General features: G+C 42.4%; 1 protein-coding gene across 3 annotated transcripts; it reads right to left on the bottom strand.

The window, feature by feature from the left end:
* Nucleotides 1–37: 37 nt before the first annotated feature.
* Nucleotides 38–12182, bottom strand: wsb1 (WD repeat and SOCS box containing 1). 3 transcript variants are annotated; one of them, XM_029517935.1, is made up of 9 exons: nucleotides 11784–12182; nucleotides 10435–10603; nucleotides 8984–9267; nucleotides 8274–8405; nucleotides 7404–7504; nucleotides 4363–4535; nucleotides 3863–3976; nucleotides 2302–2409; nucleotides 38–2164 (listed from the first exon to the last, which is right to left on the bottom strand). In XM_029517935.1, the coding sequence occupies exons 1-9, from the start codon at nucleotides 11821–11823 to the stop codon at nucleotides 2002–2004; spliced, it is 1284 nt and encodes a 427-aa protein (XP_029373795.1). In that variant the 5' UTR covers nucleotides 11824–12182; the 3' UTR covers nucleotides 38–2001. The 3 variants fall into 3 exon arrangements, with proteins under 3 accessions (XP_029373795.1, XP_029373796.1, XP_029373797.1); XM_029517936.1 differs by lacking the exon at nucleotides 3863–3976; XM_029517937.1 differs by lacking the exons at nucleotides 8984–9267; nucleotides 10435–10603.
* Nucleotides 12183–12197: the final 15 nt, after the last annotated feature.

Genomic DNA, 12197 nt, shown 5'->3' with positions numbered 1-12197 from the left:
TCTCAGAATTCAATAACCACCACTATTTTGTCAAAAAGGCAAAACAAAACCCAACAACCTTTATTGAAACCATACGCACACATACACACAAAAAATTAGCAGGAAATACATACATTCATATATATCTGATACATTAATCGCATCAAACTGCATCTCACTGAGGCAGGACTGTGTTTTCGACAATGGTTGCAGGTATACAAAGTCATGTTTAAAAAAAAAAAAAAAAAAAGTTCTGAATGGATTAAGTACTGCAACCCCTTCATCAGACAACTTCTCCGTCTTTTCCTGTGCAGAACAGGATCTGAAGAAGGAAACCTTTGGCATCAGCACCGTACCACACAGAGGACACTCCCCTCACTGACACAAACAGCTGCATCTCTTCAAAAAGGTCACACTGAACTCATTTCTATCAGAGGGGGGGGGGGGGGGGGGGGGTCAGTGAACGTGGTGATGTTCGATGTGAGGGGGCCGCTGATTGGTTGGTTGGCTAATGAATACTTTCAGTTGCGCCAAATTTTTATTTTTATTTTTTTAAACACGCAGCAGTATTTTCGTGACAGGGCGTCGCCACAGTGTAAAATGAAATTCACCTTAACAAGCTGTCGTGTTTTCACATTAAAAGGAGAACCAACGTAACAACATACAAAAATACAACTTTCAGAGCTGGATATAACCAACAAATTAAAGTGAAAAACAACAAACTTAGAAATTTATGGATATGATACAGTTTTGTATAGACACATCACATGGAATTTTTATACTTTGTGTTTTTCCAAGTTATACTATAACAACTATGCAGCAGAAGTGTTTTGCTTTAGTGTGAACTTAAAACATATTGAGGCTTTTGACTGCCCAGCAGGGCAGGTACGCACACGTACTCGCCCACATACACAAAGAATGAATTCAAGCATGCTGTTGCCATTTATGCCACCACTCTGACATGCTGAGGGCAGATTCTGCCTGCATCATGTCAGGGTCGAACCGCAGCAGACTCCACTGTTTATTTTTTACTGTAGAATTTTTTAAACAAACAGGTTTGAATCAATGTGGCAGAGCGGTCTAAAGGAATGAGTTTGTCATGATGTTTCTCTGCTAAACTAATCAAATAGATAATATCAATGCCGATTTTTACAGAATTTCAGGCCGTATTGATATTTATTGTTCTATAAATCCCTTCATTTTTTGAGTTAGTGTCCACTGATATTGATGAGAAAGGTTTTGTCATCACACTGGATCACATCATGCAGGCTGATAGAAACTGCAAAGATTGCATGACACTATGTTAAATACTGTATTGGATGAGACAAAGCCTGATTAATTGGTAGTAGAAACTTATTACCCACATTCTGGTGGTAAGTGCCACATGTGGGTTAACATTGTTAAAGCATTCAAAACTGGAGAGGTTTTTCGTTCATGCCAATAATGAAGAAACACCACAGTTTGGTCTACAAGTTCAGTAGATCACAGATCTGATGATTAGCCTTCAAAAACCTCCAGCTGTTGCACAACCCACATGTCTCTTCCTTTTAGCTCACTCACTCACTAACAGAAAGCGCCACTGCAAAGCTTCTTACGTCAAATGCGAGGGCTAATTCAGGCCAGAGAAGATGAAATGTTTACTGAAGGAGGCAGCAGGTTTAAGTACCTCACCGGTGATGGGGGCAACAGATACAGGTGGAGCAGAAGTGGAGCAAAGCCCCCAGCACTCAGTTATTAAAGCGTTTACAAAAATAAATATGTACAATACAACACAACACCCTGCTCTACGTGGATTTTAGTGGGGGTTTGAGATGAGGATGTGTCTCTGGGGACTCTGGAGAAAAAAAAACAAAAACAAAAAAAACTTCAATTCTTTCCTTCCTGTCCCAATCTCATCCATTTATCAAGAGTTCTGTGAGGAACAATTTCTATGAAATAAAATGACTCATTGGTTTTTCAGCATACTGCTGCTGTGGCATATGCAGTTGGGCCAGCTCGTGTCGGGGTGGCAGGTGGGCAGAGTTAGATGATTTTGTACGTCAGGTAATCGCGGAGCGGCGTTGGAATGGTCAGCTCTTCTACCTGCTGGGTGGTCATGACCCGGCGCAGAGACATCCTGCACATGTGCTGCAGGCTGGAAATGCTGCGAGGACACTCCCAGAAGTGCACACTACCATCACAAGTCCTAGAGGAAACAAGGGGCCATCAGAGGAGTTCATCACATGGCTGTCCAGTGACACAACATGCAGAACTGGTTTCCTGGGCAGCTGTGGCGTGTGACTGAGCTAATGCATTGTTAGCTGAGGTGTGTCAGCATCTCACCCAGCAGAAAGGACACTCCCTTCAGCGGAAAAGGCACAGCAGAGACCATTAGACAGGGGGGCAATGGCCTGAGGAGCCCTTTCCTCGATGCTCCAGAAACGAACCAACCTGAGGCGAGAAAGGAAACTAAAATTAACACCTTGCGTCGATGCACGTAGCCACCGTCGACTAGTCAAGTTAGAGTTCACATCCCGGTCTGTCAAGATGATTATTACATACAAAGTCTGAGCTTGGAGACAAACCGGTCCCTGAAGTTTACCGACTGGCTCTTTTCACAGGACTGAAAACCTGTTTTGACAGAGTTGGGATACCAATTTCTTGATTCATCAGGATTCAAAGGGAGGAACAGACTGACAGCAGGGCCCGGCCACAGGAGTTAAAACTGTTTCATCCCGAGTGAAATATTTGCTTTGACAGACAGACACACAGACGAAACAGAAAGATTAGAAACCAGCTAAGTTCTGAGATGAGTAAGGATCCAGAGGTCAACTCCACGTGAAGGACATAAAGTCAAAGTTTGTTTTGTCCAGGAGCCTTCCTGATACTAAGATGATGAAATTTGTAGCAGTAAAAACAGCAAGGGCCATACAGTCTAAAATTTTATGGTCCATGTGGTCTAAAAGGTAGACTTCCATGTGGTTTGATTTTGAGTCAGTTCTTCTGAAATCTTTCCACTATTTATATATTTTAGTCAGATTTTACTCAGAACTGACTCCCTCTGACTTCGCCTGAGGGAGAAAATTACACAAGATGGTTTTTGGTTCTTAAAGCTACAAATATATCTTCATATAGACACAAACAGCTATCAGCACAGTTTATAAATAGGTGTTTCAAAGACTGGAGTAATAACTCACTTTTCCAGTCATTTAAATACATTACTCCTGAAAGTTTTATGACTCATTGTTTTCCCTGAAACACTTCCAGCCTTCAGTGGGAGGGGTCGGTTTTTTCCTTCTCTCCACTGCCACCATTTTGTGGAGCTTCCTCTTGCTCCTTGTGTCTCCATATTTTCTAGCAGCAGTTGAGCGCTCGGCCAGCCAGCAGTCAGAGTGATTAATAGACATCCTGTGATAGTCATGTGACCTGTTAGACCAAACAGTAGCTGTGCGGTCTCACTCAGACTCATGGTAGGCTAGGCTTAAAAAACAAACCGTGGCAAACAATGAAGCTTTTCTGCCTCATCCTGCTGTTTACACTATCAGCTCATGTGTGCTAATAGGCATCAGGAAAAAAAATGGTTGAGTGAACAAACAGCAACACAGGTCAGTCAAGGCCAATCCATCTCAGCTTGTTCACGTCTTAAACACTTAAAGCATAAGTGTTGCAAACAGCGCAAATATTTATCTACTGATAACTCACGTTCATTGTGATATACTGAACCTTCCACTCGATCGAGGCATATGGCCCACCTATCTGAGGTTTTTTCTGTCTGCTGCTGCAGTGTTTGTATGGAGATATTTAAAAGGGACAACAAATCCCTCTGTGAGCAGAGTTAGGTCCAGACCTGCCTATAGCCTATAACCTGTGAATGAAGTTACTCTGATGTCATTCAGCGCCTTACTTGTCATCAGTGACGCTGGCGATGTGTCGACCATCAGGACAGAAGCTCACAGAGCGAACCCAGCGGTCGTTTGACCCTCCAGCAAAAATGGGTGAGGGAGGAGGGAAGAGATGGCTGCAGAAAGAAGTGAGCAGCAGTTTAGTCAAGTCGGTATCAGATGCTTTTAGCAAATATTAACATTGGCTGTTTGTAAAACACAAGCCAAAATAGACTAAGCTGTATGATATACTTCCAAGGTTCATTAAGGTTTACCTTGACCAAAACACAAATACTGGAACATCATTGAGAAAGTCCAATTTAATCGATTTGTTTATACAGTACAGACCAAAAGTTTGGACACACCTTCTCATTCAAACAAATAGGAAAGTGTGACCAAACATTTGGTCGGTACTGTATAATTAGCTACAGAGCAGCAGATATCTCCACCTCTAGACTCCATGTTGAGCCTGATGTTAATGGTCTTTTGCCCCCCCCCCCCCCCCAAAAAAAAGTTTTCTTACCCCAGTTCCAGCAAGATGGTGCCCTTGTGGTGGTCCCACACAATGACCCTGGTGTCGTAGGAGGCAGTGGCCAAGAGTGCCCCATCTGGTGAAAACTCACAGGACACCACATCATTGTGGTGCCCCTCCAGCTTCCGGATCAACGTGTACTTATCCATGTTCCATAGTAACACCTGGAATGTGAAGACAGGCTTGTTAAAGCTTGTGGAATGATTTGTGAAAAATATAGATGTGCTATCTTACTTTACAGTTACTATATACACTCACTAAGCATTTAGAATTTAATTAAGCAATAAGATTAAGACAGATTAACAAATATGCTCAGTGTCATTGTAAAGCTTTGTAACTTTAAACCAGGCCAAACAAACAAAAGAGCACATGCCACACAAGCAGCAGGGCTACATCAAAATGCAACACGTCACCTAAACTGACATTACTATTCCAACATTTGTATAGAGGACTGTTAAACTACATAATTAAACTTTTTAAGAAGTTATCAAATGTACTAAATAAATACTTCTATTGTTATAGTTATTAGTATTATAAAAACTCTATACAAAGAAAGAGAAAATAAAACAAGCAGTAACTTAAGGTAACATAATTTTACTCCACTGGTCTCCCCTTTCAGAGATTTAGTTCACTGTGTTTACAATAGGCACCTCCGGCAGAAGCCTACGAAGAGAGACAGATACTGCAAGAGAGAAGAATATTTTATGGCCAAAGGGTTGAAACCTCTGGCAAAGTACACATATGAAATAACACACACACACACACACATTCTGTCTCTTTAAACACACACACACACACTAAAGGAGGGAAAAGGAAGACTTATATTTTTAACAAATTAGCCTCAGCCTGAGTTTTTAGGGATTAATGTCTTTGCTCCACTGTAATGCCTCATCTTCATCATCAGGAGTTATATAATTCCTTCATCTTTTCATTTTTTGATTGTTAGGAATTTAAAATGGTTTGAAAAGATGTGGACATCGCTGTTAATAAACTATGGAAAAATTCGAAAATAAAATAAAAATTCCAAAAAAAACAAAACAAAAAAAAAAACAAAAAACAAACAAACAAAAAACAAAAACAGCAGTCATGCTGATGGTTCAATTCCTTCCTCTGTGGTCTAGATGGCTTCATTTTTTTTAAGTTTCCCCAGTATGAAGTGAAAAGAGCAGCATCATGTTTTTTTTAAGTGAATATTGCAGATGATGGCCAGTTTGACTGCTACTTATCTGTTGCTGCCAAGAGAACAGAAAATGTTCTTTATGAAAAGGCAGCAAAGGCTGTAGATGGACAAGTCACCACACGTTTGGCCAATTGGTCAACTTCTGTTTATCACCAATAATCTGAAAGTTTGCACAACTGCTGGCTGACACAGAGGGGCGGTGGGGGGGGGGGGGGGGGGGGGGGGGTGGTGGTGTAGCTGTTGTAGTGGCCTGAATAGTTTTCTATAAAAACGTGTCACTGACTGACTCACAGTATTACACTGTATGCTAGGAAGGAAAACATTGAAACTGACAGTAGCAATGACAAAAGAGAAGCTAGTGAGTGCAGATGGACGACGGAGCTATTTAAAGTTGAAGACAGGGGTGTGGAGGTTTAGGAGGTAGGTGGGGGGGGTTGGAGGTGGGTCAGGGAGGGTGGTAGAGGAAGTACTTTAGCACCAGTTTAATGATAGTTATAAACTGATATTAATATATGAAAAATAAAACCAAAAACAAAAGTAACTGCAACAGCAGAGGTAGACAGACACGGAGCAGCACCTACGTACAGATTGACCTTGCCGGTCAGGTGCCAGGCTGCCCCTGGCCAGGCCTTTGGGCATTGCGCACTGTGCGTCCCCGGTTTACACCGGCTGCTCAAAATGTCAGCGCGGCGGTCCTTTCAAAACCAATCACACACTGAGCTCTGCCACCACCTGTGACAGGGAGAGCAAGACACACACTGTAGGGACACACATAGCCTAACAAAGCTACCACCATGACTACCATTACCACTGTGTTCAGATTAATGTGGAGCTGCCCCACTGTAGATAGAGTGGTGGCCAGCCTGTAGAGTACATATGAAACCTGAAACCTACAGAACTTAGGAGCTGCAGAAACAGTGTCAGATGGGTGACAAATTAAAGGAAAGATTAACGTGAAATGTCTCGGGAGTTTTCCATTTCCTTTCAGAGCGGTTAATGGCTCAGTCATGTCAGCTCTCTTGCAGTGTTTTTGCTTTTGCCTTCCAAGCAGAGATTTTACAGAGTTGTGGAAATGCTGCTGGAGCCATGTTAGTTTCTAGAATTGGTGTAGTATGGACTGACAGAAATTGAGGCCTTTTAAAACAATGATAGAAGCCCACAGACGCACCCTGGTGAGGTTTTAGCAACAGCATGGAGAATTCCACGGTACTGACCTTGTCTTTGCTGACAGTATTAAAACATTACATCTGTCCTTCCTGGTCTTCATTTGCAGTATTTTATTCAACTTTTCAGAGGAGATAATCTGCTTTGTCATGGGGGCCTTTATTAAAAAAAAAAAAAAATCCTACTGTAATACTGGCGAGTGCTCCTCTAAGCTGCTCTTCTGTTTGTCCATGAATGCATCACTGATACACAATCTGCTGATGACCATGGTTTCTGAGGTCTTCCCCACAGGTCTAAAAGCAGCAGTCACTTAAGTCACTGATCACCTTCATCTTTTTCCTCATCATCCCAACAATCAGACTTTGCATTTCTTTGGGTTTTTCCTGTAATTTGTCACCCGTCTGTGTTGTAGTAGGGAAAACAATTGTCTGCTCCGCATGCAAACTTCAGAACTCAAAATCATTTTTCCCCCTGCAAACAAAAGCCAGACAGAATCTATGCAGATGCAGTTAACTCAACTTGTAATGAAACCGAGGACAGTTTGTTCTAAGGTGGGAATGGGCGAGCAGGGCAGATGGGGAGTGTTTTAAAATTGTAGGTTGGTCAAGCATAACTCGTCACAAGCAACTGCAAACAGATTAGCTAGCAAACCATCATAATTATTAAAAAAGAGAACTTGTGTACGTACTGCTTTGCCGGCACCAACTGAGCACAAGATGGAGGAGTCGGGGGAGAAGGCACTGCAGTACACCCAGTTATGATGCCCCCGCAAAACCTTCACCATGTTACCTTTAGTGCAAAAAACAAGTCCACAAATCAGTACAAAATGCTCTTCACTCTTACAGCACAAGTAAGTACACAAGTATAATTCTTTTGAGATTATTTTTGACATTGAGTGATAACTGAAAGAGTGGCACTGTGCCTGTATGCCTCAATCATGTAGTCACCAAGATACCCACGTAATGAGTCAACAGAACAAATTCAGTATTTTCTTTTCTGTCAATAATAGCCATACAAAGATCCAACAATGTGTTAGTATTTCTTAAACACTTTAATATATTTTGCCAGTTCTGGTGCCAACATCAAGAAGGGGCAGATGTGGAGCCTGCTCATGAACTCACTTATTTTTTTTATTTGTTAGACAATGAGCGACAATGAACAGACTCGACAATTTGTGGAGGAAGTGAAGGTCACGATGTTGCTGTAGAGGACTGCACAAGGCCACGCAGCAGATAAAGGACTTTCACCATGTCTGTGTGTGACTGGATTTCTTGGTATAATTATGTCAACGGCTAAATGGACAAGTCTGAAACCTCTTTTGGGAAATGATTTCAGACTTTTATAAATAAAATTAGGATTCAGCAGGATTGGTTAAAAACATTTGCAGCCTGGCTGTGGACCTTTTAGGCACTTTTCAAAAGCGGTCCGACAACATAAAGGACTGATATTTCCTCTGTCAAAGGGCCGTGGAGTCTTTCATTACAAATGAAGCAAAGAAAGAGTGAGAAGTGTGGTGTTGAAATTACTGGTTTCAATCAGGGATGGGTCATCTACGTACCATCATCCTTGAGGTCCCACACACGGAGGGTCTTGTCTCTGGATGCAGAGACCAACATAAGGCTGCCATCAGGTGCAAAGGTCAAGTCTTGCACCACATCAGTGTGGTCCATCAGATTCAGCAACAGTTTTCCTGCAACAAGACATGAAGTCAAACTGAAGGTTGATGGAAAAATTGTCTACAAATCAATTTGCTTTCAGCGCACAAGCTAACACAAAGAACTGTTTACAGGCACAACAATTTTATTACAGCTCTGTGCTTAACTGAGAACTAGAGGGGAAAACCGTGACATTAAACAAAAAGTTTGAGTGCAGCTTGGAATGAATAACTGATCCTCTTTATTGCTGAAAAACAGATGTATTGTTTAATAGTAGGAACCAGTGACAAACAAATCTCTGAATTTGTCAGTCTACTGAAGGTGCAATCCTAGGACCAATCCTGTGTCCACACCGGGGCATGTGAAGGATATTAGCTACATTTTGCAAAAAAAAATCCAACATCTATAATCCTCCAAAGCCCTCGTCTTATTGGCGCAAATCTAGATACATCTCCAGCTTTAAATATCCTGCAGTGTGTTTGGATGTGATGTTAGAGAGCAATGCTCTTGCAGGGACTTTATATCTTATTAATACATTAATTACATTACTTAATCTAACAATAAACTATTGACAATTAAGAGAAGTATTCCTTGTGAACAAGTGCATCCTCACCAGTGTAAACATCCCAGATCTTGATACGACCGTTATTGAGACCCGTTGCCAGTAGCAGCTGGTCCTGGCCGAACTTAAAGCGGTGCCACTCGATGTTGACACAGCGACTCTGCTTCTCCGGCACTGATGAACCGAAGGCCAAGCCCCAGACGATGTCACCACAGTCAATGGTGCGCTCGCAGGGCTCACTCAACACTAGGCTCACCTTGCCACCATCACTGTTCTGGCGGGACAGACGTCGGGGGCTCGAGGCATTGGTGCCCTCTCCACAGTGACCCACTGAACTACAGCACCAACCAATGGAGAAAAGAGGAAAGGCTGTCGTTATTGTAAGGAGAGAGAAAAAAAGCTGAGCCAGGAACTGAAACTCCAGAGATTCAGTTAGGAGTTACCAACACTTAACAGAGAGATGTCTCAGACAGCTCACCGGGGGACATCACCTACTAAACGGGAATACAGCAGCGAATTAACCTGCTCTGAGGCTGAAGGTGGGAAAACATGTGTGACAAAATCCTGAATTGTTTTTTCAGTTAAAATGTATTAGATTTTATGCCACAGCAGGAATAAGAAGACTAACCAGTGCACTATTCAGGAACAATAAGCATTTGTTCTACGGACTACTTTCCTGAGTTTTGGTGAGTCACAAGGCCTGACTGAGTGGAAAAAATGAGCCTGTTAAGCAGAAAGGGGGTTGATAATTCAGCCACGCATGCGTCGCTCTGTGTAGCAACTCTTTGGTTTCTTCCTTTTTCTGGATTAGATTAAATTCTGGGGAAGAAAGTTCTCAAGAGTTGTATTCACTAGATGACAATATAACATTCAGGGAGTCCAACTACAGACTTTTAGCTTTATCACAGCTAATAAAATGGTTCATCAGAAAGTAGATAAAGTGCAAAAAACAAACAAACAAAAAAAAAAAAAAAAAACCCAAAACAAAACCACATTGTGTTAACACAAACAAGTGGCATAATACTAAAGTTTGGGCTTCTGGTAATCGCTGAGGAATTTGCTGGTTTAAACCAATGGCTCTCAAACCCTTTCACACCCTTACAGACTGCTCAGACAACTCTAGGCATTTAGTACTTAACTGCAGATAAGTGTACTTGAGCTAAACCATCAAGGCAGCACACTTGTTTTTGGTCTGTTTTTTTTTTTTCAAGCATGGATCTAATAAATTATTCTGGGTGCTTTGCATGCCTTTAATATGAAGTCAACGATATGATGTAAAAGAGTTGGGGAGCGTCGTTCAACAAGGGCCTCCATGCCTGGTTTGAACTGTGGGTCCCTTGTTAATCATGGTCAAACTTAACCTCGGGACGATAAGGGCCCCTCTTCAATATGGAGGCTTTTGTTTTCATAAGAAAAATTAAAACCACAAGTGGAACATCCAGATGCAACAAAACACTAAAACCATGACAATCATAACTTGGATAACGTTTCATAATACTTACAAGTCTTTCAGGCATTTTGTCCAGGGAATGAGCCTTACAATGCGATGCCCCTGAGACCAAGCAAAGTAGGAATCATTGGGTGCAAAGGCTACAGTCCAAGCCTCGCGCCCGGACTTCTGGTCAAAGGGAGCTGCAGGCACCAGGAGTTCACCAATGAACTTAGCCTTACCTGGGAAAAGACCAGCATTGTTATTGCAACTGCACCCACCAAAAGGATCACTAACACATTACTACACCTCGACCACTTCAAGCCAACCAACAGAAATTACAAGCATCCCATGGTTACCTCTGAAGCAGGTCTGTGATTGGCTGGCTGTGCTAACCAAAGCATTTGCACAAAAGAGCAAAATATTGACAGCTCCATAACGCCTACATGTAACACAAAGCAAGTGGCAGTTATCAGGGGAAAACAAAACTGCATCCATACCTCTTAAGTACATATTTTTCATTGGTTGTTCTTTAGGAACGATTAAAAATAATGATAGTTAAATACACCTGAAGGGCTTGGTGGGAGTGAACACAAGTGTTTGTGGTTAGGCATCAACATGACCATTAAAATGTTAGTTTCTGCTTGTAATGAAAGGGATTGTGACAATAGTTGGAAAAACGCGAAAGAGTTAAGCAAAAATAAAAAAATATATATAAATAAATATATATCGGATTTCAGCAGTTTCAGTCACAGCTATAAGTAGACTCTCCATTCATCACAAAGCCGTGCAGATTCGCACGTAGGAGCCGAGCTGTGGCAGCGGGGTTATGACTCAGCCTGTCGGGGGGCGGGGTGAGGGCATCAGCGGCCCAGGCCCCCAGGAACCGGCGTTAATGCCAGCTACAAGGGAGTTACCGAACCGGGCCTTTCTGTACGTTAGCCGGGGCCGCGCCAGCGAAGTTAGCTCTCATTGTAATGTGAATGATTAAAAAAAACAAAAAACAAAACTCCGACGTGTCTTCCATCCCCACACCTTACTGACCCGGTTCCGAGCCGACTCTTTATCGGCCCCTAACGGCCGTAACGGTCGCCTGGCATCGCATCGTCCGGTCGTATAACCGGACGGCGGAAAGAGGCAAAAACAACAACAACTACTAAATCCACTCGGGAAAAAAAACAAACAATAAAACTTCGGGGTTTGGTTTTAATCGGGTGTTTTCACGCTACATTTGACAGGTTTCAGACGTAAAAGTGGAGCAATGGCGGCCGAAGTGGACGTTCCTCCATCTCCGCCCACAGCAGCGTTGTCTTCACATCTTCTGTTTTTATGTGTTTGTGTGTTTATGGGCACCACGTTGTAATGTTTTAACGTCCTGTGTTGTGTTATGGCTCAACACGAACGTAGCACACTTCCACTTACCTAAATCATTTTCGTTGACACAGTCTGGAAAGCTTGCCATCTAAATAAGCGCACAGACGTGGGAGAAAAAAGCCAACCGCGGGGGGAGGGGGCAAAGAACGAAGATATCCGAAAGAAGGCAGTCAATTTAGGAGCAGGTTTGGGCGGCTGTGTCCTCCCTTCCTCCGGTTAATGTCGGATAAATTCCTCCGAGCTGAGAGTCCCGGATGGTAAAAAAAAAAAAAACAAAAAACAAACTAAATCTGAACAGTCGTCGTTTTATAAACGTTTCGTTTTGATTTCTTCCCCTTCTGAACTTGCTTTACTGCTCCGAATCTGTAGCTTCGCTGCTGAGGATGCTGAATAATCCGAAGAAACACTAAAAACCCGTTCGGCTGTGAGTTTAACGACCTGCAAACACAGAACACTGATCAG

Source organism: Echeneis naucrates, chromosome 13 (genome assembly GCF_900963305.1).
Source record: "Echeneis naucrates chromosome 13, fEcheNa1.1, whole genome shotgun sequence".
In the NCBI taxonomy this organism is placed as follows: Eukaryota; Metazoa; Chordata; class Actinopteri; order Carangiformes; family Echeneidae; genus Echeneis; species Echeneis naucrates.
This window is presented reverse-complemented; position numbering and strand designations above follow the sequence as displayed.

What these genes read in the sequence shown, in the direction of transcription:
- wsb1 (XM_029517935.1), bottom strand. Translation starts at nt 11,823, where the DNA reads ATGGCAAGCTTTCCAGACTGTGTCAACGAAAATGATTTAG. An exon ending in ACAAAATGCCTGAAAGACTT is followed by an intron (nt 9,268 to 10,434) that starts GTAAGTATTATG and finishes TTGGTGCTGTAG; the next exon opens with TTCAGTGGGTCACTGTGGAG. An exon ending in GTGGGACCTCAAGGATGATG is followed by an intron (nt 7,505 to 8,273) that starts GTACGTAGATGA and finishes TTTGCACTAAAG; the next exon opens with GTAACATGGTGAAGGTTTTG.